Source organism: Sus scrofa, chromosome 7 (genome assembly GCF_054392235.1).
Source record: "Sus scrofa isolate SSC_HxYL_T2T_F1_AM1 chromosome 7, Sscrofa_HxYL_maternal_Yorkshire_Landrace_v2.0, whole genome shotgun sequence".
Lineage (NCBI taxonomy): Eukaryota > Metazoa > Chordata > Mammalia > Artiodactyla > Suidae > Sus > Sus scrofa.
Genome location: NC_139389.1, coordinates 109,042,183 through 109,069,478, shown reverse-complemented (window position 1 = coordinate 109,069,478; position 27,296 = coordinate 109,042,183). Strand labels below are relative to the sequence as shown.

The window sequence follows — 27,296 nt, the reverse complement described above, 5'->3', positions numbered from 1 at the left end:
AATCTCCTAATATATCACCCTCTTCTCCCCTTTGGTAATCAGAAATTTGCTTTCTATGTCTGTGAGTCTATTTGTTTCATAAATAAGCTCATGCGTATCCTTTTTTTTAGATTCCACATATTAGCAATATCATATTTTTGTCTTTGTCTGGTTTACTTCACTTAGTATAATAATCTCTAGGTCTATCCATGTTGCTGCAAATAGCATTATTTCATTCTTTTTATGGCTGAGTAATATTCCATTGTGTATGTACCACATTTTTATCCATTCATCTGTCAGTAGACACTTAGGTTGCTTCCATGTCTTGGCTATAATGCTGCTATGGATAGTGGGATGCATGTATCTTTTCAAATTGTATTTTTCTCCAGATATATGCTCAGGATTGGGATTGCCGGATCATATGGTAGTGCCATTTTTAGTTTTTTAAGGAACCTCCACACTATTTTCCATTGTGGTTGTGCCAATTTACATTTCCACCAACAGTGTAGGAGGGTTCCTTTCTCTGCCCCCTCTCCAGCATTTATTATTTGTAGTCTTTCTGATGATGGCCATTCTGACCAGTGTGAGGTGATACTTCACTGTAGTTTTGATTTGCATTTCTCTATTAGTGATGTTGAGCATCTTTTTATGTGCCTTTTGGCTGTCTTTATGTCATCTTTGGAGAACTGTCTTTTTAGATCTTCTGCACATTTCTTGACTGAGCAGGTTTTATTTTGACACTGAGCTGTATGAGCTGTTTGTATATTTTGGAGAGTAACCTCTTGTCAGTGGCATCATTTGCAAATATTTTCTCCCATTCCGTAGGTTATCTTTTTGTTTTGTTTAGAAAATGCCTTTTCTAAACCTGATATGGCATACATCTGAATATTTCACAAATGAAATTTTACATGTACTTTAACATAAACATGAAAATATTCATTTTTAACAAAGATATATGAATCAGAAAAAAAGCTGAACAATTTAATAAATACAAAGTAATTAATTTTATGGTTACCTGGGGTTCTTCAGGTGGGAGAGGAGGTGGTACATCCTCATTAGGGGGTGGTAGTGGGGGTTCCTCGGACGGAGGGGGTTCTGGTACTTGACTGGTGGCAGCTACAGTACCTTCTTCTTTTACTGGCTCAGGTGCATCCTTTGATACAACAGGACCCTTTTTGTGCCCAGGTAAATGCACTTTTGTCCTCTGCTGCAAACTAAGCAGGTGCTGTCGATACCAATATTGCTGTTGTTCCTGCAACAGAAACCATTTTTAAGAATTTTAATTGACAACCCTATATATCTGCAACTTGTTGTCATCTATATTTGTATCTATGTTCATGTATCTGTATGTAGGAAAAGGCAAAGCTGGACTGAGAAAAGCAAATAAATATACAAGATTATTCAAGTCCTCCCCCAAATTTATACATTTAAGTTAAACCATACATACGTACATACATACATATATATATACTTTTTTTTTTTTTTTTTGGGTATATGGAGTTCCCTGGCCAGGGGTCTACCACAGCGGCTATGGCAACACCAGATCCTTTAACCCACTGTGCCAGGCCGGGCACTGAACCTTTGTCCTACAGCCGCAGTGACGCTGCCAATCCCACTGCTCCACAGCGGCAACTCCTAAACCGTATGTTATATTTATTCAACATATTTCTCTCATTAAAAACACACTTTTGGAGGTGAGTGCAGTCTTTCTGATAAATGAGCAGAGTAATAAATCCTTTCACTGTTCACAGCTACTCGTTTTCAACTTGCCTTTAGCTGGTTCAGATTTATCCACAGGGGTCTTATGGATATAATATATACAATGAATACAACCAAACAGTCCTCATCTCTCTGTCTTCTCTTCTGCAGTGTTCTTCCCTCTTTTAAATACCTGTTGTATCATTAATCTTGCTATACCAGGTATAGATGCATATGTGAGAATATACATATGTATATTTTTATACGTATGTATATTTTCATACATATGTATATTCTTAGAACGTATACATATATTCATAGACTATAGAGGTTCATATAGAGGTTCCCAGGCTAGGGGTCTAATGGGAGCTGTAGCTGCCAGCCTACGCCACAGACGCAGCAATGGGGAATCCAAGCTGTGTCTGCAACCTACACCACAGCTCATGGCATCGCCAGACGCTTAACCCCCTGAGCAAGGCCAGGGATCAAACAAACCTGCGTCCTCATGGATACTAGTCAGATTCATTTCCACTGAGCCATGATGGGAACTCCTGTTCTATTTATTTTAAAAGTTGTACTTTGTCTTCCAAATTATACTATAATTTGACCTTCTGGAAATTTGTGCTTCTGCTTTTTAAAAATTACAATAACGCGTTTAATGTGGAAAAAGACTAGATGATACAGCCTGTTCTCATTATTCATGGATTTTATATTTGTGAATCTGCCCTACTGGCTAAAATTTATTTCTAATTCCAAAGTTGATACTCAGGGAGCTTTGGCAGCCATTTGTGGACATGTATAGAGCGGCAAAAAAACTAAGTTACTTGACTTGCATCTTCCTGGCCTAACCATGACCATACTCTGTCTTTCTGTTTAGCTCTTATACTGTAAATAGATGTTCTTTTCGAAGTCTATTCAGGGCCACATTTTTCACATTTCCGTGCATTCTGTTGAAGCTTTTGCTGTTTAAAACAGCCCATAAGCATACTGCTAAAGTGCTGTCTAGTGTTCTTAAGTGCAGGAAGGCTGTGATGTGCCTTAAGGAAAAAATACTTTTGTTGGATAAGCTTTCCTCAGGCACGTGTCACAGAGCTGCTGGAGGTGAGTACAACATTAATGATCAACAGTATACCTTAAACAAGGTTCTTTCAACAGAAACTTATAAAACAAAGTCATGTATTGGTTAGTTGATGAAAGTGTGGCCAAAGGCCCATAGGAACCTAACCCTATACTTCCCCCAGGAGTAATGGTTCAGTATTCTCTAAGTCAGTGTTTCTGAAAACTTTATGGAGTATAAATACCTGAAATAAAGAGACTCGACTGTACAAACAGGTGATAACTAACTAAAATCAATTTTTAGAAAATCTCACCACTCAAAAATAACTACAGGACCTTCGCTATCTCAGTGTTCATTATACAATTCCCCATGGTAACAAGGTTGCACAAGGAAAAAATGTTGTCATAACACTAAAATATTCACTAACGAATTGCCCTACATATGTCTATAATTAACAATAGCATATATTTCTACTACGATTAAAAAGATGGAGGATTTTATTTATTTAAATTTTTATTTTTAAGGGCTGCACCCACAGCATATCGAAAGTCTAATCAGAGCTGTAGCCACCAGCCTACGTCATTGCCACAGCAATGCCAGCTCGGAGCCGCATCTGTAACTTACATCACAGCTCATAGCAACACCAGATCCTTAACCCTCTGAGCGGTGCCAGGGATCGAACCTGCATCCTCATGGATACTAACAGGGTTTGTAACCTGCTGAGCCACAATGGGAACTCCAAGATGCAGGTTTTTATAAAAGTGATGTTGGGAGTTCCCGTCGTGGCGCAGTGGTTAACGAATCCGACTAGGAACCATGAGGTTGTGGGTTCGATCCCTGGCCCTGCTCAGTGGGTTAACAATCCAGCGTTGCCGTGAGCTGTGGTGTAGGTCGCAGACGCAGCTCGGATCCTGCACTGCTGTGGCTCTGGCGTAGGCCTGTGGCTATAGCTCCGATTCGACCCCTAGCCTGGGAACCTTCATATGCCACGGGAGCGGCCCAAGAAATAGCAGAAAGACAAAAAAAAAAAAAAAAAAGTGATGTTGGTGAACTTTGAACTCATTACTGATAGCTGAGGACCTAGCAGAAGTACCACCAGCTAACAACCAAAAAGAAAGAGAATGACATGAATATCAAAGGTTGAAAAACAGCCTGTGAAAAATTTATTAATCCCTAAAATAGTTTTTCAATGTGAAATGAAATAAAAGACAAGGAGTTCCCATTGTGGCACAGTGGAAACGAATCTGACTAGCATCCATGAGGACACAGGTTCGATCCCTGGCCTTGCTCGGTGGGTTAAGGATCCAACGTTGCTGTGAGCTGTGGTGTAGGTCGGATGCGGCTCAGATCTCATGTTGTTGTGGCTGTGGCATAGGGCCAGCAGCTACAGCTTGGATTTGACTCCTAGCCTGGGAATTTCCATATGCCGCAGGTGCAGCCCTAAAAAGACAAAAAAAAAAAAAAAAAAAAAAAAAAAAAAAAAGATCGTGTCCCAAATCAAATTTTTTACTTTTTACGGTAAACTTTTGGTCCTTGTGTTAAATAGATTCATTTTACATGCATTCACTGGGATTCATCATCTTTGAATAACCAGGATTTCCTATATTGTTACTATTTTATTATATATCCTCTCCAATTTTCCAAACACAAATATATGAAATATATACTCTTTTCTCATTAAACATACCTTTTTGTTACCTGTTTTTTCACTCACAGAATGTAATTTTCTTGGGAGAGCTAGGTCTCACGATGTTCTTGTATCCTATCTGGTGCTTAAGCATAGTGCTAAAGCACATAGTAGAATGTTAATAAATGGTTGTTGATCAGCTAAAGAGTCCCCTTTTGGCTACTAATTTCTATGACCTGAAACATGCTGCAATCCATTGGGAAGAATAAATTCCACACCTCACTAACTCCATCTTGAAGTCTGGGTCATGATTGGGTTTTTTAAATTATCATATGCATAATCATCAGCTCCTGGGATATAATTATTTTTACTAGTCAACATGAAAAAAAAACCAGCACATGGACCATGACAGTCAACAATAAAGTAGTACTAAAAGGAAAAAAAAATGTAGTAGTAAAACATTTTCAGCTTTCTTCCATCATTGTATGAAAATACTGAAAAAAGGCAACAGTCTTCTCTTTCAACTTTAAAAAATAAACCCAAGCAGAAGCTAAAGGTTTCCTTTTTTTAAGTTGCTTTGAAAGCATCACCAAAAGATACAAAAACGCAAACCATCTTTCATAAACTATGAAGCCAGTGGCTACAAATAGGAAGATTATTTGGCTCTGGATTCTTTGTATTTGGGGTGAGGTGACACCCACGGCATGTGGAAGTTCCCTGGCCAGGGATTAAACCTACACCACAGCAGTGATCCCAAGTGACAATGCCAGATCCTTAACCCACTGTGCCACAAGGGAACTCCCAGGTCTAGATTCTTTCTCCATTTGTACCCACCTTATTCTCATGCTTTCAATCTTTGTCTTGGACTTAGTCTAAGGTTAAGAACCTTGTTAGGAGCTCAAGTACTTGTTGATTTACTGACAGTATGCACTGTGGGTCAATTTCTACTTAACATGAACCCAATGTGAGGAAACCAGATCTAATTTAGTCCTAGGACAAGGTTTTGGCACATTTTTAAAAGCTCTACAAATGAATAATGATGAAATCATTCTGAAATGTCTCAGTGATCCCAGAGAAGGTTGATTTATCTCTATTTTAGAAAGGAATAAAACCTGCCTGGACTTGGTAATAAAGCTGAACTAGTAGGCAGTTCTGAATGTCCCATTATATCAGACAACTCCATCTCATATGGGATGTTAGTTCATGGGTTGAGGAAAAATCATAGTATATGTCACATTCCAAAAGACATTGAATGGAATTATCTGTCACGAGTATCACTACCAAAAAAGAAGCTAATTAATTCAGCAAGTACTAGCTGACTACTTTCTACAAGTACAGTAATGAACTAGGTACTAAATGATTCTCCAAGTAGGGGAATATAAAGAAGGAGGGAGAGGGTGAGGGAGAGAGAGAGAACAAATGAATGAACGAATACATGTGTATATATGTGTGATGTTTTAAAGATTAATTTTCCTATCCAAGTTGCTTATGATAAATGCCTGTAACACTAAATGTTCAATGTCTTATATCCTAAAGCAAGCAGAATGGGGTGGGGGTGGGGGGACTTGGTAAAATAATGAAATGGATTTCCATTTTCAAAATTTATTTAAGACATATTTGTTTTCAGTATTTTTGATGTTCACATTCTATTCCAGGAATTAAGGTAACTAGATAATCTTAGTCCCATCTTTAAAAAACTCCTTCACTTTGCATCTTCCTCCAGCTCCTGCCCACATTCTCTCTCTCTCCTTCAGTTAAACTTCTTGAAAGAGTTGTCTATACTCACCATCCCCATTTCCTCACCTTCCATCACTCCTCAAATCAATGCAATATGGCTTCAGTCACTATGAAACTGCTCCTGCCAAGGTCAACAATAATCTACATGTCAGTAAATGCAACACATAACTCAGTCTTCATCTTGCTTGACCTCTCAGCAGTGACACAGGTGACCACTCCCTCCTGCTAGAAAGAGCCTTCCCTTCAAGTCTGTGGCACCACACTGTCCTGATCTTCCATTTACCTATTTGTCCTTACTTCCCATTGGTTCCATTAGATACTGTGATTCTGCAGGACGAGGCTCAATGTCCTTTAAATGCTATTCTTACTCTACACATACTCCTTGGGAGACTTCAAATACCTCCCCTGTGCCTTCGAATACCATTTTTAGGCTGATGACTCAAAAGTCCATCATGTCTCCCAGATCTCACTTCTAGACTCCAGACCTATATCTAACTTCCAACCAGACAGCTCCATTAGAAATCATATGTCTCAGGATCTTAAACTCAGTAGGTCTAAAATTTAACTCACCATTTTCCCCTCATCTCCCCAGACCTGTTCCTCCTCCTGAAAGTTTTCCTATTTTATTAGTATATGAAACCACCATCTACTCAGCAGCCTATCCCAGAAAGCCAGGAATCATCCTTGATGCCTCCCTCTCCACTATGACTCCATCTCCAACTGGATTGCAGTACCTAAATATTTCTCCAGCCTTTCCACTTCTCTCCATGATTCTCCGTCACCATTCAAGCCCAAGCCTCTATTAACTCTTGCCTGGATCACACCATTACCTATTCTCTCTAAATCACTCTTACTCCTTTAGATTCCTCTCTCCACACTGCAAAGCAGAGTGAACATTCAAAAAAGCCAATCTGTCACATTTGCCTATATAAAAATCCTTAAATGGCTTCCTACTGTCCTTAGGAATAAAGTCCTCTAAGGCCTCCCTAGCCTGGTGTGTACCTGCCATTTTCGCCCTGAGCTTTCAATAAGCCTTACCTAATTCTTTGACCTCTATCTGGTTCATTTCTACCCATTCTTCAGGTTTCATTTAAATTTTACTTGCAAAGGGAGGTCTCTTCAACTAGCTTAGAGCTCCCAGCTTCATTCAGTCCTGTGAAAATACGTTTTTCACCTACTACATATTAGACTCTGAGCAAGGCACTGTAAATACAATGGTGAGTTTAAAAAAGCTCACCTTTTCCTATTCTTTAAGGAACAGTCTAGTGATATTTTCTATTTTATAATCCCATAGCACCCTGTACTTCTCTTAAATACTTATTAAATATCCTTTTCCCCCATTGGACCAAGTCAATGAAGGCAGGTACCTTGTCTATTTTGTTCACCATTTCATCTCCAGTACTAAGCACAGTTCTTGACACACAGGTGTTACTCAATAAATTTTTTATGGCCACACCTGTGGCATACGGAAGTTCCCAGGCTAGGGGTCGAATCAGAACTGCAGCTGCCAGGCTACACCACAGCCACAGCAATGCTGGATCTGAGCTGCATCTGTGACCTACGTTGCAGCTTGCAGCAATGCCGAATCTTTAACCCACTGATCGAGGTCAGGGATCGAACCTGCATCCTCATGGATACTAGTTGGGTTCTTAACCTGCTGAGCCATGACAGGAACTCCTTCAATAAACATTTGAATATTAAATAATGACTAAAAACTGAAAGTCAACAGCTCTACTTAAATAAGTTTTGAGAATAAAAGAATGAATCACAAGTCACAAAAAAAGACCAGTATGTATTTTACCTAGCCAGATCTTTAAACACAAAGTTAATTCTTCAAAAAAGACATATTTTATTAAATCACAATCATTTTACTCTGAAAACTAGAAATATAATGGAAGACTAGCAAGCATTTATCCTGTCTTTTCTATACTAACTGTATTTCCAATCAAACAGTCCTATCAGAAGTGAAAGTCTTTCTTTACAGAATTCCACATAGTAAATAGAAGAAATGGCAGAAAATAATCACATTATAACCTCTAATGATAAAATAATTTACAGGCAAAGACCATCAATGAATGAGCCACTAGATGAAACTTTAGATACAAAATTGATTGGAAGCTTTACAGTGGAGGAACCAGACTATCACCCTCCGATCACTACTGGCACAACTGACCACGGGACAAGCAGGCACTGAGTGCCTCCTGATGGGATGCAAGGGAAGTACACAGCATGACTTGGATTTTTAGTCCAAAAGAAGGGCAAACTTAAATCTAAGAAAGTTTCAGACTTAACATCAAGTTTACAAAAAACGTGGGAGAGAGAGGAACAAGACAAATGACACCATGAAAGAGCAGACAAATCCAGAACTTGGGACATTCTATAGGACAACTAACACAGGTTCTTCATCAAGCTCAATGGCCAGGTGTAGAAAAAGAGAATAGGAGAGACTGGCCTAAATCTGAGATTCGCAAATGAGAGTGATTTTGTCTGCCAGGAGCTAGTTGGCAATGTCTAGAAACATCTTTGGTTATCATAACTGGAGGCTGCTACTGGCATCTGGGAGGTAGATGCCAGAGATGCTGTTAAACATCTTACAGTGCAGAGGACAGTCCCACAACAAAAGTATTCTGCCCCAAAACGTCTACATTGGATCCTGATTTGAACAAACCAACAAAACATTATTGAGTCCACTGGGAAATTTAACATGGATGATATCAAGGGCTTATTTTTATTATGATGCATTAATAGGGGAGATTTGAATGGATCAGGTATTAGATGACAGAAAGAAACTCTCATTAATTTTGTAGGTATGGAATTCTCATTGTGGCTCATTGGGTCAGGAATCCGACATAGTCTCTGTGAAGATGTGAGTTTGATCCCTGGCCTCGCTCAGTGGATTAAGGATCTGGCACTGCCATGAGTTGTAGCGTAGGTTGCAGATACAGCTCTGATCTGGCGTTACTGTGGCTGTGGTGTAGGCTGGCAGCTGCAGCTCCAATTTGATCCCTCACTCAGGAACTTCCATATGCCACAGGTGTGGTCAAAAAGAGAGAAAAAAATTTTCAGCAAATAAATAAAGGCCTAGGTGAAGTAAACATGGCAAAAATCTTGACAGCTGTTGAATATGAGCAATGGGTATATGGAGGGGAATCAAACCATTTTCTCTACTTTTGTGCATGTTTAAGATCTTTCTCCATAAGAGTTTTAGTGACATATTCCAAAAATAAAAAAATGAATCAAAGAATATTAAATATGCAGAAGGGTTGTCAGAGATTGGCACTAGCATGAAGAAAATGTTACTAGAATAAAGAAAATGTTTAAACCAAAGTATACCAAGTTTAGAGCATGTTAACTCCTGCATCTTATTCAACAAATCTTTGTGGAGAGCCTACAATTTGTAAAGCACTGTCCTAGGTGCTACAAGGGATAAAAAGGTAAGTGAGACAGTTTCTGCCTGCAGGTGACAAACCACATGATTAAGTTCAGGCCTGGCTTCATAGAGACCCTGACATTTGAGATGTGCCTTAAAAGCAATACAGCTGTAAGGCAAAAGAAGGCTGAGGAGGTTGGGACGAATTCTAGACAGAAGCAAGAAAACCTAAAGAAGTTTAACAAGGCCTTTCTTGATCTGGCCTATTCACACCTCTCAAACCTCATCTTCCACCACTTTCTTTCCAGCTCTCATCAAAGAATATGAGGAACTTAATAGTCAAGGTACTAAAAGAAGTTGACTATAGACAAGGGCACAAAACAAAGGCAGAAAAACAAATGCAGTGTTCATGGTAAGTATTTAGATGAAGGACTGGTCTGATTCCTCCCACAACCAAAAAATAATTCATTTGTCTAAAAGGCCAGAAAAAGACTACCAGAGATGAGGATATAAATGTCATATTTTGGCCTGCACTAACTCTCAGAGTGTTTGACACTAAAAGCACTGGAAATTTCAGAGTGGAGTGGTAAAGGGGGGAGAAATTCTGTCTCTACTATGAGAGGAGTCTGGGGAAAGAACATGGTGGAATGGTGCTATTGTGGTGTAAGCTAACAGAATCTTATTCTACTGTTTTACCCTAGCATCTCAAGTGTTCTCTCCTGATGAAATGCCAAGCACAGCTTGCTTATTTACAACCTGTTTCTTTTCCTAATTTCTAATGCCAAGCCACTGTAAAATTGAAATGCTGCATCCCTATCTTTTGGAAATCTTTTATATGTAAATCTGAACTTGCTGATTAAAAGATTCTCTTTTTTCATTAGAGAACCTCGGTAAATTAGTAAGTGTCCATTTTAAGAAATCATAACATGATTTCTTACACTTTAATTCTATCTTCTTTCTTAAGGAAGGAATACATTACCGCTCCCTTACCAATCTTTGACAGGAAAGCATCACTTCAAACAGAAGTTGAGAAGAATAGCTCATGAATGAAGATGTATCAAGAAGTTTTTTTTTAAAAAACTTGGCCAAATCCCAAGGCTGTTACTCTGGAGTACATGGTGACAACAATGCAATGCAGCAAACTGGCCGTCTTAAAACTACGTTTACGTGATATGAGAAAAAAAGAAGTATGGGTAAACTACTTAAACAACCAATAGACTCCCCAAAATATCAAATATGTAGACTTCCCTAGGTGTGTTCCTGATTAGAACAAATTTTCCATCCTTCATTTGCTGAGACCTGTTAATTCAGGAAGCTGACAGCTATCAGTGACCTTAAATATTTTTTAAAGAAGCTAACTGATCCTAAGATTTATATGCATTTCAAGTGTCAGTCCTTTGAGAAACTTCTTACTGAGGTTGCCTCTCAAATAGAATTTTAGTTTAAGTTACAATTAAAAAAAAAAGAAAAAAAAAAAAGCCCTTTGCAACAGCAACAAAATCTAGAAGGCTGGTCAAAGGAAACCAAGGAATATATTCTGAGAAGTAACTCTTGAGCCATCCCTTTGCTCTGGTGTCTAGAAATATCTTCAAAAACAGTTCTTTTAATAATCCACATTTAGCTCATTAAAAAGCTGAGATGTCAGCCTCTGAGTTTTATGGAATCCTCTGGAGTGTAAAGTAGCTAGTATTATGTGTTGGAATCAGGCTAAGCACGGAGGTAAAGCCCCCAGGCCCGCTCACTTAGGGCCGTCTAGGTGAGAGACAGCAGCTTGGGCAGCTTTCTTACCTGTGGAGTCATCGTAGAGGGATCTGGCTCAGGAGCAGTTTGCTGCTGTTCAGCACTCTTGTTCTTGGCCCCACTCTCCAAAGGCTCTTGCTGAACAGTTGTCTTATTCCCAGAAGAGGCGGACGGTGGTGGTGGAGCTAGTAGCTGGGATTTAGAATGGCCTTGGGAGGGGCGGGAAGGAGATGCCTGAGAAGGGGGCATGTAGGACTGGGAATGGCTCAAATAGGACTGCGAGGAGGAGGAAGAGGAAGAATAGGATGGGGTGGGCGCCAGGTAGGATTGGGAAGTTGGGGACTGAGAAGGGGACGGCTGAGCAGGAGGCAGATAGGGCTGAGACGAGGCTGGGGGATAGTACGAGGGTGGCGGCTGAGGTGGGGGCATGTAAGATTGAGAGGGGGGCATATAGGACCCCGGCGGTACTGGGGGAGATTCAGGGGGGGAATCCAGCTCCATGGGAACCAAACCAGGAGGCCCGTCTCGTTGATGGTGGAGCATCTGGTGTTTGTACTGCTGCTGCTTCTGATAGCTGAGAGCCGGCCCAGGTGGCGGGGGCATCGGCGGCGGCGGTGGCTGCCAGTCCCCGTAGCCGCCCCCCGGCATCACCGGCGGGGGCGGCAGGGGGGGCGGAGGAAGGTGATGGGGCTGAAGCACGCACTGCATTTGCTTCTGATGCATCTGCTGCAGCTGCTGGAGCTGCGCCAGGTGCTGCTCGCGGAAGCTCATGAAGCCCGAGGAGGAAGGGGCCGCGGGAGTCGTCGAGCTCGAGTACCCGGGCCCCGGCGAGGCCTCAGGAAGCGCCACCGGCGGCGGCGGCGGGACCGGCGGCGGCGGCGGATAGTGGCTGCTCCCGCCATACCGGCCCCAATTCGGGTACATATCGGAGAAGAAGGCGCTGGGCTCGTCCCGGCGCCGTTACTCGTCGCAACCGACCTCTAGGAGCTGCGGCAGCGACGGCGACAGCCGGAACTCGCGGCGCCTACAGGCCCCGGAGCGTGTAAACGGAGCGCGCCAGTGCGCCGGCGCTACCGAGCTGGGCCCGCGACCGGGAAGGCGGGGAGGTACTGGGACGACTACGCCTGCGCAGTAACCACAGAGAGGAGAACAAAGGCGAGATAGAGCAGCCCTTTGCTTGGCGACTCTCGGTTGCCATCTTCCTTCCGGTTGAGATAATGTAGGTGCAAGTGGACTGTTCTTATAGAAGCGGGGAACCATAGAGTCTCATAACTGAGAAGGGTAGTAGAGATCCTATCGCTCTACGAGTTCATTTTTGAATGGAAAAAAAAAAAAAAAGGACCCATTCCCATTCACAATAGCAACAATCGCAACAACAACAAAAAAAACAAGAAACAAGTAGAAATAACACTAATAAAAAATATGTAGAATCTGTATGAAGGAAACTACAGAACCATATTGAGTCATATCCGAGTGGAATAAAATTAGACTTGAAATAATGGAGAGGTTTACCATGGTTCTGAATGAAAAGAGGAAAAATTATAAAGATGTCACTTCTTCTCAAATTAATGAATAGACTTCATTGAGTTCCAACAAAAAAATCCAAATGGGAACAAATCTGTGAAGGATGGAAATGTAGTTTGAAGACAGAATGTAAGACAACATCAATTCCTGCGGGTATTGTAAAAGAGGAGAAATTTTATTCTTTAACTCAACACAGAAATATTATGTTGGAAAAGCTCAGCGAAAGGAAAGATAGCAGAAACCGGACAGAAGATTGTCTGGAGAGGGTGACTTAGGAAAGAATCCAATCTCTCATGAAAATAATCCAGTCTCTCATCATAATACCAAACATGAACTTCCTGTGGCTTGAGTGTACCAGTGAGTAACAAAGCTAATATACACTGAATTCTGGGGCAGGGGGGAGCCACCCAGCTCTGAGAACACTAAGTGTGTCAATTACGTACCACTTAAATATTTGACTTTACTTCCATCTTAACAACCCAGATCACCTCTCCTAGGAGGTGGATGTAAGTGGAAAGTGGGGCAGCTAAGTTTCCTTCAGAAGAAACAGCTTTTCATTCTCAAATAGGAATTTAGTTGTTTTTCTTTTAACTTATATTGAAATATAAAGTATTACATAAAATTACTCATAAGTGTACAGCTTAGTAAATTTTTACAAACCAATCACACTTGTGTACAGATCAAGAAACAGAACATTATCCAACTCACAAATCCCACTTCCATATAATTTTAATATTTCCATAAATCCCACTTCCATTCAATTTTAATGTTTTCAATTAAAATTCTCTTTGAAAACTATAAAAATAAATTAATTTACTACAGAACCGACTTAAGGAGGAAATCAGATGATCATCTTACTAGATGCAGAGAAAGAATAGGATGAGTTTCAATATCCACGTATGATTTTTTAAAAAAGTTTCCAAGCCAGAAGTGAAAGGGAACTTCTTTAATCTTATCCAGAGTATTCACTAAGAAAACTACAGCGAGTATCACACTTAAGGATGTTCCCTTGTTGCGCAGCAGGTTAAGGATCTGGCATTGGTACAGCTGTGGTGCAGGTCACAGAGTGGCACAAATTTTATCCCTGGCCCAGGCATTTCCAGATGCCATGGGCACAGCTACACACACACACATTTAATGCTGAAAAATGGAACGTTTCCCCACCGAGGTCAAGAACAGATATCCACTACTATCACATCAGTAATAGGTTGAATTGTGCCTCTCTCCAAAAAAGATGTTTAAGTCCTAACCCCCAGTATCTAAGAATATGCCCTTGTTTGGAAAGAGGATTGTCACAGGTGTACTTAATGAAGCTGAGGTCCTCATGGAGTAGGATGTGTCCTAGTCCATTCTGATTAGTGTCCTTATAAGGTAGACACCTGAAGACAGACACACAGAGAGAATGCCATGTAATGGCAAAGGCAGAAATGGACTTACGCAGCTGCAAGCCAAGAAGTGGAGCAAATGGAATTCTCATACACTGCTGGTGGGAGTGTAAATTGGGATGACCACTCTGAAATACCATTTGGCATTATCTACTAAAGCTGAACAGCCTCAAAGCCTTTGACCCAGGAACCCCACTCCTAGGCGTATAGCCAATAGGAATCCATATTTTTGTTTACCAAAAGACATATACAAAAATATTTCATAGCAACACTACTTATAATGGCTGAAAAACTGGAAGACATTAATATGCACCTACACTAGAATAATCAAATTGTGGCATATTTATACAGTGGGGTACAAGACAGTAAAGATAATGAATGAACTATAACTACATGAAACAACTCAGATGAATCTTGCAAACAATGTTGAGCAAAAGAAGCTAGACAGAAAAGAATATAAACTGTGTATTTTCACACATATGAGTTGAAAAATAGCCGAAGTTGATATATAGTGTTAGAATTCAGGACAATGAAGGGACAGTGACTGAAAGGGGACAAAAAGGGAGCTGCTGATGCTGATTTGTGAGCTGGGTGCAGTTACAAGGGTATTTTCAGTTTATGAAAAGTTCAGAAAAGTGTGCCATCTATGATTTGTGCACTCTTCTGTTTGTATAATTCAATAACGTACATTGAGAAAATTATGAAAGATGGAATTTCAAAAGAATATTAATATTAAACTGTATAATAGACTTTATGTACAGTTCAAAAGAGGCAAAATGAAATCACAGTGCTACAAGTGACGGTAATGGTCACCTTTGACTGGGATGGGTCACGAGTAGGATTTCTGAAGTTGCTAACAATGTTCTATTTCTTGAGCCACGTGATAATTACACAAATATTTGCTTTGTTAAAACTTACTGAGCTATAAATTTACCCTTTGGTAACTTTTCATGTTTCTGTGCTCTACCTGACAATTTTGCACAGAGTTTTAAAAAGTGAAGGAGAAGAAAAGTAATGGTAGTAGAAGACAGAAAAAGATGAGATTGGGTGGAGGAGGGTGGGAAGCTTTCTCTTTGCCTTTTCCTTCCCTACCTGGCACAGCAGGTTCTAGCTGTCAAGTCCTCTATCCAGAACCCCTCCAACAACACACCTTTCAGCACCTAATAGGAACACAGCACCGCTGTTTAAAACAGGCCCTTCCACATTCCCCTTACTGTTTCAAGATAAATTTCAGCATTGTTCTAGATGCTATAGGGACTCACATCCCCTACAATCTTAGTCTCAGGGAACTGATGTATTGTTGACCATTCAAATCTTCTAGCCTGCACAAATAACTTGCAGAAGTCCACAGCCATCTTCATTATGCACAACCACTGTCTCCAGGAAATTCTTTGAAAGAAGCCTCATTGTGTAATACTCTCCTTATGATATTTTAGTAACACTGATTTTATGCTATATCACCAACCTCAAGCCCATTTTTAGAGACTAATTTTACTAATATGTTTTATTTATTTATTTATTTGGCCACGGTGTGCAGTGGCTTGATGTGGGATCTCACTTTCCAGACCAGGGATTGAATCCTGGGCTGCACCAATGAAAGCGTTGAATCCTAACTCCTAGACCACCAGGGAACTACTTGAATTTTACTGATCTAGAATGCAAACAGTAAAGAACAATAAAAACATAAAATTGCTCTTATTCAAAATGAAATAAGGGATGCATTCAAGCACAAATCACACAGAAAGTTTTGTGTGGGAGACTCTAGATGGAGTCAGCTGTTAATTGTCAATGCTGTCAAAATCAACTCAGCATGAGTCTTCTCTGGACTAGGTTTGCAATCCAGCTGCACTTCTCTCTTGTTATGTTTCATTCTTACTGTTACTAGGGGAACATGGGTGAGGGCAGGGACCAGGAGGTTGTAGCTTTTTTTTTTTTTTTCATCTTTTTGCCATTTCTTGGGCTGCTCCCACGGCATATGGAGGTTCCCAGGCTAGGGGTCTAATCGGAGCTGTAGCCACCCGCCTACGCCAGAGCCACAGCAACGCAGGATCTGAGCCGCGTCTTCAACCTACACCACAGCTCACGGCAACGCCAGATCCTTAACCCACTGAGCAAGGCCAAGGATCAAACCCGCAACCTCATGGTTCCTGGTCAGATTCGTTAACCACTGAGCCACAATGGGAACTCCAGGAGGTTGTAGCTTTGATTGGTTAGGGGTTTGAAGCCATATTCTAATGGGCTATTGTGGAGTAAAAATCTCTGCTACCTCTTGCAGTTTGTACTGTTTTAAACAACTTGATCTAGGGGCAGATTATCTGCCATCACCCTTAAGAGTTGGGATGGATAGTGTCTAGACTCAGAGTAACCTGGTCATACATAACTGTGGCAATGTGGGTACTTCTTCCCCTTCCTATCATCAAGTAGTCATGCTTTCATTCTATCCCCCCCAACCAAAAAACCCCTCCAAACCCACAGGTGTTCATAACTAATCTCAACTGCTTGCAATCAGTCCTTCATTCCCAATGGAGCTGCACAGTTTAGGAGAGTCTGTAACTTGAGAGTGGTTGTATCCCTTACAGTTCTTTGGATATTATCTATAGCAACAGCTAAAACTTTAAAAGAAATGTATTTGGAAAGATATTACGGAAGTCACAAAATAGACAAGAAGACCATATAATTAGGCCTTGGAGCAGGAAAAAGCCAGGCCAGGAGCTGGTCTACCATCAAATCTCTCGATGCTGTAAGAAACAGTGTTCAGCTCTTTTTTTTTTTTTTTTCTTCTCCTTCATACAGTCAATGCCTTCTTAGATATATGGGGTGATGAGAGGAAGGATATGGCAGAAGAAGGCTCCAATGCTCCTTTCAGCTTCTGTAGTGAAAAGGCTGGGCACTCTGTTCTAAGTCCTAATACAACTGCATACGATTTGGGAAAGTGTAACACTACAAGTAAAAGAGTCATGGAGTTCCCGTCATGGCGCAGTGGAAACAAATCTGACTTGGAACCATGAGGTTTTGGGTTCAATCCCTGGCCTCGCTCAGTGGGTTAAGGATCTGGCGTTGCCCTGAGCTGTAGTGTAGTTTGCAGACAAGGCTCGGATCCTGAGTTGCTGTGGCTGTGGTGAAGGCTGGCAGCCTTAGCTCTGATCAGACCCCTAGCTTGGGAGCCTGGGAACCTCCACATGCCACGGGTGTGGCCATAAAAAAAAAAATAGAAAAGAAAAAAAGTCTAGATCCTGTTAAAAGGAGTAGTGGATATGAGCAAACAAAAGCGGCAAATATCCACCATCCTAGGAGAAGGGCCTCCATTTTTCAGGCAAATATACTCAAAGACATGGGCATAAAAACGAAATTAGCATTATCCATCAAATGTAAAAGAGGAGTTCCCATCGTGGCTCATCAGTTAGCAAACCCGACTAGCATCCATGAGGATGGGGGTTCGGTCCCTGGCCTTGCTCAATGAGTTAAGGATCCAGCGTTGCCGTGAGCTGTGGTGTAGGCTGACAGCTTTAGCTCCAATTGGACCCCTAGCCTGGGAATCTCCATATGCCGTGCGAGTGTGGAACTAAAAAAAAAAAAAAAAAAAAAAAAAAAAAGACACACACACACACACAAAACACCTGCTTTATGTTAAGCAAATCAAAAAGAACACCATCAGCAAAATCTTGAGAGAGAGTAAACCCTGACTTTCTGGGCAAGGATAAATTGGGAATGATTTTAAAATCAAAGAATAAATGTATGAACTAGGAAGTAGTCTAAGCTGCTATAGTAATGAGACATTAAAGTACAGTGAGTTAAACAAAATAAAAGTTCATTTTTACTTTGAGTTCCCGTCATGGCTCAGTAGTAACAAATCCAACTAGTATCCATGAGGATGTGGGTTGGATCCCTGGCCTCGCTCCGTGGGGTTAAAGATCTGGCATTGCTGTGAACTGTGGTGTAGGCCGCAAATGTGGCTTGGATCGCGTTGCTATGGCTGTGGCATAGGCTGGCAGCTGCAGCTCCGATTTGACCCCTAGCCTGGGAACTTCCGTATGCCTCAGTGTGGCCCGAAAAAGACCAAAAAATAAATAAACAAACACTGTGTGATTCCATTTATAAGTGACTAGAGTGGTCAAAATTCACAGAGACCAAAAAAAGAATCATGATTGATTGGGGTTGGGGGAAGGGAGGAATTAGAAGTCATTGTTTAATGGGTACAAAGTTTCAGTTTTAGAAAATAAAAAAAATTGGATCTGGATGGTGGTGGTGGTTGCACAACAATGTGAATGTACTTAATGCCACTGAACTGTCCACTGGAAAATGCTTAACATGGTAAGTTTTATGTTATGTGTATTTTACCACAAAAAAAGGACTGTACACAACATGTTTTCATTAACAGGCAGCTCAAAAGCATGCACATTACAAACATATTGTCAAGGCATACAAGTAATGGGGAAAACTATAATGAAAACCAAGGAGATGACAAATATAAAATCTAGGAGGGTGGTTATCTGAGAGGTGGGGTGGAATTGAGAGAAAGGAATGTAATCATAGAGGATTATGGAGGATATGTGTTTATATCTATAGGTTATAAATTATCCTATAATTTATAGGTCATATAGTTAATAGGATACAGATAGATTCTTACTGATAGATAATAGATTTTTCTTAAATCTGCTCATGGTGCAAGGATGTTCATTTTAGTAATACTCTTTTTTTTTTCTTTTTTTTAAGGGCCGCAGAAGCAGTGTTTGGAAATGCCCAGGCTAGGGGTCAAATCAGAGCTGCAGCTGCTGGCCTGCACCACAGCCACAGCAACGTGGAATCCGAGCAGCGTCTTTGACCTACACCACAGCTCATGGCAACACCAGATCCTTAACCCACTGAGCGAGGCCAGGGATCAAATCCATATCCTCATGGATCCTAGTTGGGTTGGTTAACTAAGCCACCAAGGGAACTCCTAGTAATATTCTTTATATTTTATATGTGTAATATCTTATAGTATCAATATATATTTTACAATATTTCATACATTCAAAGGTATACATTTAAATACAATTACATATTTAAATATTAATATAAGTGTATACCTTTGTATGAAGTATTACATATTTTTACGTGGGAAAATTAAAGGAGAATTAAGAAATATTAATTTGGGTTACTTGAGTAAAACTTAGAAAAACTAAGGTTCAGACATTTTCTAGACTGAAACATAGCTCCAATTTGTACAGTTCCATCTCAGACAAAAGATTTGAGTGCTTGAGAATGAAGTGTGGTGAACCCCAGCAGCATATGGAAATTCCTAGGGCCAGGGATCAAATCCAAGCTACAGCTGCAATCTACACTGCAGCTGCAGCAACCCACCATGCTGGGCTGGTGATAAAACCAGTGCCTCTACAGAGACAAGCTGGATCATTAACCCAATGTGCCACAACTGGACACTTTTTTTTTTTTTTTTTTGTCTTTTTGCCTTTTCTAGGGCTACACTCAGGGCACATGGAGGTTCTCAGGTTAGGGGTCTAATCGGAGCTGTAGCTGCCAGCCTACACCAGAGCCACAGCAGTGCCAGATCTGGGCCGTGTCTGTGACCCACACCAGAGCTCACGGCAATGCCAGATCCTTAACCCACTGAATGAGGCCAGGGATCTAACTGGCAACCTTATGGTTCCTAGTTGGATTCGTTAACCACTGCGCCGTGACGGGAAGTCCAAGTCCTTTCCTTCTTGATAAGATCCCAGTTTTCTCCAGGTGTCCACATTTTCCCATACAGAGCCCATGTCAGGAAAAGCTGACCATCTCCAGCTCCAAGAGTAGGTACAATTAGTTTAAGTCAATCATGCTGATGTCATCACTTTGCCTTTTATTGGTTCAGAGTCTGGCTTAACCTAATTAGCATGTGGCATTTCTTTGGACATCCAAAGGCTGGCAAGTGCCTAAGGTGGCACAATTATATTGAGAGGAAGAATTTTTTTTTTACGTGGTTGGGAAAGATGTCGTCTTTCTCTCCATGTATAGGAACAAAGAGCATGTTGTTCCAGCTACTGTTTACAACCAACTGGGGGTGTTGATGACAAAACCAAGAGAAGGAGGTCAGCACTGAGAGAGACGGAGTGTCAGCCCCGATAGTGCTGTTCATAGAGCTGCACTACCTTTGAAATCTGTTATTTGAGATGCATGTTCTTATTGTTTAAGGTAGGCTGAGGTAGGATTTCTGCTACTTGCACTGGAAGCACCCTAATTGAAATGTGGAGATACATTCTAAGGATACATACAGAAATAGGAATCTCAGACACACAGGGGAGCCCCATGGAAGTTCAGGAACCCTACTTGGCACTGTGCAGGTGGCCTTTAAGACCCAGTGTAGTGTAACTCCCTCAGCATTAGTAAGTTCATGATCAACTCCTAACCTAGGACTCTTGTGTCAGGTGCATCTCTGCTTTTCTTTATGTGTGGCTTCTAATACTGCTATAGCTTTTCAAATTTTTTTTTTTTTTTGCTATTTTTTTTTTTTTAGGGCCGCACTCACAGCATAGGGGGTTCCCAGGCTAGGAGGCTAATTAGAGCTACAGCTGCTGGACTATGCCACAGCCACAGCAACGCCAGATCTGAGCCTCGCCTGTGAACGGCACCACAGCTCATGGCAACACCGGATCCTTAACCCGCTGAGCAAGAGCAGGGATCAGACCTGCAACCTCATGGTTCCTAGTCGGATTTGTTTCCGCTGCACCACGATGGCTCTTCAACTCTCCCTGCCTTGAAATCTAAATTCCCCAAAGAGAGGATCTATTTCCTTAGGACAGCTGATCTCATGAATTCCCTGCCAATCTGTAGAATAGACGTTTTAGGGTAAGATGCCCCACCCTGGACTCAATTAACAGCAGTCAAGTTTGCTGATTATGAAGTATCAATTTGGCAATTTATATGGAATGCAATTGCCTATAGGTGTGCTATTCATGCTAGGTTTCTCTTCTATACACAGAAGGATAAACCTTACAATTTAGGCTCAAAATTCTTTCATCCTGTCAACCTCAAAATCTTTATCCAAAATTGGTACCCATAATGCAGCATTAGCCCTTATCTTTGCTGGAATGGTTCCACTTCTGTTATCTTACTCTAATCACCCACCTGAATCTTTTATTTATACAGCCCTCTCACGTCCTAATTTTTAGTCTGTTAATCAACTTTCTCGATCCTCCTGTCCTTTATCCCAGTTCAACACTCCTCTATGATTTCACACTTTTACCAGTTCTGGAACCTGTGTTATTACAATTCAACCTCTCTTGCATGCATCCTCAACTCTTTGTTCTATTGTTGAACTTGTCCCATAAATTTTCAACTGTAGCTCATTCTACCTGTCCACTTACTTTTGTTGAATGCTTCTGAAGAAACTACATCACACACCAATTGCTGCCACTAATTCAGGGTCTGCAATCCTGCCTGGGTTTTTAACATTACTTTGCCATTTATATGTCACTTGCCTCTCCATTCACTTCAGTAGCTATTTCTTTTTTTTTTTTTTTTTTTTTTTTTTTTGCTTTTTCAGGCCACACCTGCAGCATCTGGAGGCTCCCAGGCTAGGGGTTGAATCAGAACTGCAGCTGCTGGCCTATGCCACAGCCAGCAGCAGATCCACGCCAGATCCTTAACCCACTGAGCAAGGCCAGGGATTGAACCCGCAACCTCATGGTTCCTAGTCAGATTCCTTTCCACTGCACCATGACAGGAACTCCTACAGTAGTTATTTCAATCCTTCATCACTATCTCAAGCCTTGTCCCTTAATAAATGGCCTTGTTTTCAACATCACAGAGTTGAAACCAGTAGGCAAAAACTCCTTCAACTTCTGCTCACACTCACACGCTAATCTTTGCTGGCAGCCACCTTTGCCTCCTATAAGGATAGGTTTCAGAGAGGCTCTTCTGTCCCAAGTCCTGGCCTTTGTGCTGTAGATTCAATCTCTCAACAGTATTCTGCTAGTTATCTTTTGGAAAAATTGTAAGAATAAGTAAATAAACACACTATACCCTTCGCCTAGGCATATCAATTGTTAATATTTTGCTGCATTCTCTCTCTCCCTCTCTTCCTTCCTTCCTTCCTTCCTTCCATCCATCCATCCATCCATCCATCCATCCATCCATCCATCTATCTATCTATCTATCTATCTATCTATCTATCTATCTATCTATCTATCTTCCCCCTCATGGTTCCTAGTCAGATTCGTTTCCACTGTGCCACAACGGGAACTCCTTGATTTTGTATTTCTATCATTCCTTCTACATTTATTAGTTCTACTATTCCTATACAAAAGAAGCTCCCCATCTTCCATTTTCTTTATTTTACTATCTTATGGACACACAGTTTCTTTATTAAAATCAGTGTGTATCAACATGTTGTACACCTTGAATTTACATAATGTTACATATCCCGATATATAAATAAAAATTAAAAATAATTATGTAATAATTTACTATTGCGATTATTAATTTTGATACTTAAATTGTCTTAAATTTGGCCAACATCAGCCTTTTCAAGCTGTTTCCTGTTTCTTCTGGCAAGTCCACATCAATTTTTGAGGACTTCCTTGCATTTTTCTATAATTAAAAAATCTCCGGAGTTCCCGTCGTGGTGTAGCAGAAACAAATCCGACTAGGAACCATGAGGTTGTGGGTTCCATCCCTGGCCTTGCTCAGTGGGTTAAGGATCCGGCGTTGCCATGAGCTGTGGTGTAGGTCGTAGACGCGGCTTGGATCTGGCATTGCTGCGGCTCTGGTGTAGGCCAGCAGTCGTAGCTCTGATTGGACCCCTAGCCTGGGAACCTCCATATGCCGTGGGTGCGGCCCCAAAAAGAGCAAAAAAAAAAAAAAAAAAAAAAAAATTTCCTTATTACAAAGAGGGACCTACGTAGTGACATAGAAGACTTCTGAACTTTCCTCCTGCCATGGACACAGAGAATGTACAGCCACACACGGAGCAATTCCCTCCAGAAACTAGCTGAGTAACTTCTGCACATCAAGTAAATGAGAAAATACTTACCTCAAAATAGATAGGGAAGACTGAGACACTCTCACCATGAATCGCACCCTCAGCAAAGTGCCATAGAACCTCCAAGCCCCACCTTCTCCCTGAGGAGCAAAAGGTTTGGACCAACAACTAGCGCTCTAATTTTTAAGGCTCTCACACCAGAGATGGGTCCCTAAAACACGTAATTCTGAAAGTCAACAAGACTTCTGTCCACAAAACCCATGGGACTATAGCGAAAGAAGCAATTCTAAAAACAGGGCGTGTGATTTCCTTTCAGAATTAAACTTTCATTCTCATGGTGCATTGATTTGATTTCATGTTTTTAATTGTAGTAAAAAATCACATTAATCTCAATGGTTTTTTATTGTAAAAAGAGGTATTACATTAAATTTGCCTTTTTTTTTTGGCTTTTTAGGGCTGCACCTGTGGCATATGGAAGTTCCCAGGCTAGGAGGTGAATTGGAGCTACAGTTGCTGGCCTACTCCATAGCCACATCAATACAGGATCTGAGCCACATCTGTGACCTACACCACAGCTCACAGCAACACAGGATCCTCAACCCGAGCGAGGCCAGGGATTGAACCTGCATCCTCATGGATACTAGTTGGATTCGATTCCACTGACCCACAAGGGGAACACCCCATCTTTATCATTTTTAAGTGGACATCTAGGTTTCTTCCACCTCTTGGTTATCATGAATAATGCTGCAGTGAACATGGGTATGCAAAAATCTGAGATTCTGTTTTGAATTCTACTACACACACACACACACACAGAAGTAAGACTGCCAGACCATATGGTAATTCTATATTTAATTTTTTGAGAAACCACCTCAAAAATACTATTTTCTGTAATAGCTGTACCATTTTACAGTCCTATCAACAGCGCAAAATTTTTCCAATGAATAGGATATTGGCCACATTCTCACCAGTACTCTTTCATTTTCTATTCTTTTGATGGTGGCCATCCTAATATGAGAGAGTAATTCCTCATTGTGGTTTAGATTTGCATTTCTCTCATGACCAGTGGTGCTGAGCAACTTTTTCATGTGCTTGTTGGCTCTATGTCTGAGAATCATGTTTTCAAGTCTCTTGCCCATTTAAAAAAAAATCGGGTTATTTGTTGAGTTGTAGAAGTTCTTTATAAGTTCTGCATATTAATTCCTATCCAGATATTTCTTTTATTTATTTATTTATTTATTTATTTGGGCTGCACCCAAGGCACATGGAAGCTCCCAGGCTAGGGGCTGAATTGGAAATTTGGCTGCTGGCCTATGCCATAGCCACAGCAATGCCAGATTCGAACGGTGCCTGCAACCTACACCATAGCTCACCACAATGCCGGAGCTTTGTGTAATATGGACATTTTATTGAAACTGAATCTTCCAATCCAGGAGCGCAGTATGTCTTCCCATTTCCTTGTATATTCTCTGATTTCTTTTGGGAACATTTTGTAATTTTCAGTGTACAAGTCTTTTGCCTCTTTAGCTAGGTTTACTCCTAGGTATTTACCTTCTTGATGCCATCGAAAATTGGACTGTTGCCTTTCTTTCTTTTGGATGGTTCATTGTTGGTGTATTTAAAATGCAACCTATTGATCATTCACCCCAAAGTTCCCATTATTAGGTTGGGAAGTTCTGTGGGATCCAGGCAAAGACAGGTTTCATCCCTATGTTTTCATGCTTGTCAAGGCAGGGCAAAGGGAGCATAGCTCATTGCACAATGACTTTTAAAACTTCTGCCTAGAAATGACATGTTATCTTCATTCACATTGCCTCATCTAACTTCAGAGGTGGTGGGGAAGGGCTTCCTACCCTGTGTCCACGAAGCAGAGAATGGAACTATTTGGTGAATGGCACAAACAATTGCTACACTCTACCCTTCTAGGTACCAAATGCTGATCTCACTTTCTCCACTATAGGCCAAGTATACACTATACAACACCCTCCCCCACACGAAAATCCTCAAAGTCCTTTCCAATCCTGGCATCATGCTCAAGGTCCAGGATATCAAGTGGAGCACAGCAGTCTCTACAGCAAGGGGTGTCGGTAGTAGTATTAGCATCAGGAGGTGTGACTTTTTTTGATCTAGAGACCTATATACCAAGAGGGCCAATTATCTTCCCTCATACGCCAAATATACAATTGGTAGGATAGAAACAGGACAACCACAGTGAACACTCTTGTTCAAAAAAGAAAAAAAAAAAAAAAAAGAAGACAGAAATGAATAGTCTCTAGAAATCCTGTCTACAAGATGAACCATGCAAGGGCAACTTACTTTGGGGATAAAGAATTTAGAAAAGCTAAAAATAAAAGGACAGGCAAAGGTATATAAGGCAAATGTATCAAAAGAAGAAGAAGAAAGCAGAGATCCTGCTCTTAATATCAAAACGTAGAATTCAGGCCAAAGTGCATTAAGTGAGACAAAAGAATACGCTATAATGCTCAAGGCTACAATTCACAAAAATTTTATCAGTTATGAGCATCCATGCACAAAATAACACAGTAGGAATTTTCATTAAGTGGATACTCTAAGAAGTTTAAGGAGAAATAGACAAAATATACCAATACTAGGAAACCCTATTTCTCTCAGTGTGAGACAGATCAAAAATAAATGTAAGAATATAAAAAATCTAAACAATCAGATAGATTTTATGGATAAATATCAAGCCTTTTACCCTGATAATACCAGATAATATAGAATGTACCTCAGTTTTGGGTTTATATGGAACTCTCACGAAACTGACCATATGTTAGGCTCCAAAGAACACCTCAATATAGTCCATATTCAAACACCTATGCTTTTTGCATGCCTTTCCCCATCTTTTATTTTACTGACGTATAATTTGCAAATAGTAAATGCTCCTATTTTTTGTGTACCTTTCTTTTTTCTTTGTTTTCCTTTTTATGGCTGCACCTGTGGTATATGGAAGTTCCTGGGCTAGGAGTCGAATAGGAGCTACAGCTCATGCCTATGCCACAGCCATGTCAACACTGGATCCGAGGTGAATCTGTGACCTATGTGGCAGCTTGTGGCAACATTGGATCTTTAACCCACAGAGTGAGGCCAGGGATCCAATGTACACTGTCAGGCTCTTAATCTGCCGAGCCACAACAGGAACTCCTATTCTGTGTACACTTCAATGCTTTTTGACAAATCAATATATCCAAGTAGCCTTCATAACAATCAAAATACAGAAAATTTCCATTACCCTCCAACATTCCCTTGTACCTTTACACAAGCAATCTTCTACCCCCACCACAGGCAATCAATTCACTTTCTATCACTACAGGTTAGTGTTTTCTAGTTTCATATAAACAGAATCATACAGTGTATATTCTTTGGTGTTGGCTTCTTTTTGTCTTTTTAGGGCCACACCCATGACATGTGGAATTTCCCAGGCTAGAGGTCGAATCGGAGCTACAGCTGCCGGCCTACCCCACGGCCACAGCAACAGGGGATCTGAGCCGAATCTGCAACCTGCACCATAGCTCATGGCAACACCAGATCCTTAACTCACATCACTGAGTGAGGCCAGGGATTGAACCCGAGTCTACATGGATACCACTCAGGTTTGTTACCGTTGAGCCACCATGGGAACTCCAGCATTTGTCTTTTTTTTTTTTTTTTTTTATCTTTTTGCCATTTCTTGGGCCGCTCCTGCGGCATATGGAGTTTTCCAGGCTAGGGGTCTAATTTGAGCTGTAGCTGCCAGCCTATGCCAGAGCCACAGCAACGCGGGATCTGAGCCGTGTCTGCAACCTACACCACAGCTCACAGCAACGCCGGATCGTTAACCCACTGAGCAAGGCCAGGGATCGAACCCGCAACCTCATGGTTCCTAGTCGGATTCGTTAACCACTGCGCCACGACGGGAACTCCAGCATTTGTCTTTTAATGAGGGAATTTTACCTAAGCACATTCATCATGACTACTGTGTTTGGATTCTTCCCTACCATCTTGTTTTCGATTTACTATTATTTCTTCTTCCCTCTCTTCTTCTGCATTTTTTTCTTTTTCTTCTTTTTTTTTTTTTTTTTTTTTTTGGTCAGGTCTGCAGCATGTGGAAGTTCCTAGATCAGGGATTGAACCCCTGCCACAGTACCAGATCTTTAACTGCTGGGCCACTAGGGAACTCTTCTTTTTCCTTTTTCTTTTAAAATTTACGTGCAGTGAAATAT

General features: G+C 41.0%; 1 protein-coding gene across 4 annotated transcripts in view; it reads right to left on the bottom strand.

The window, feature by feature from the left end:
• YLPM1 (YLP motif containing 1) overlaps positions 1-12,306 on the bottom strand; it is a 66,091-nt gene extending 53,785 nt beyond the window's left edge. For all 4 annotated transcript variants that reach the window (XR_298837.4, XR_014811093.1, XM_001924711.8 and 1 more), the window contains exons 1-2: positions 11,257-12,306; positions 995-1,231 (exon numbers count right to left, since the gene is read on the bottom strand). Coding sequence is in view for 2 of the 4 variants with exons in the window: in XM_001924711.8 (XP_001924746.3) it covers positions 995-1,231; positions 11,257-12,132 (1,113 nt within the window). In the remaining 2 variants the exon portion in view is untranslated. The remainder of the gene's footprint in view (positions 1-994; positions 1,232-11,256) is intronic.
• Positions 12,307-27,296: the final 14,990 nt, after the last annotated feature.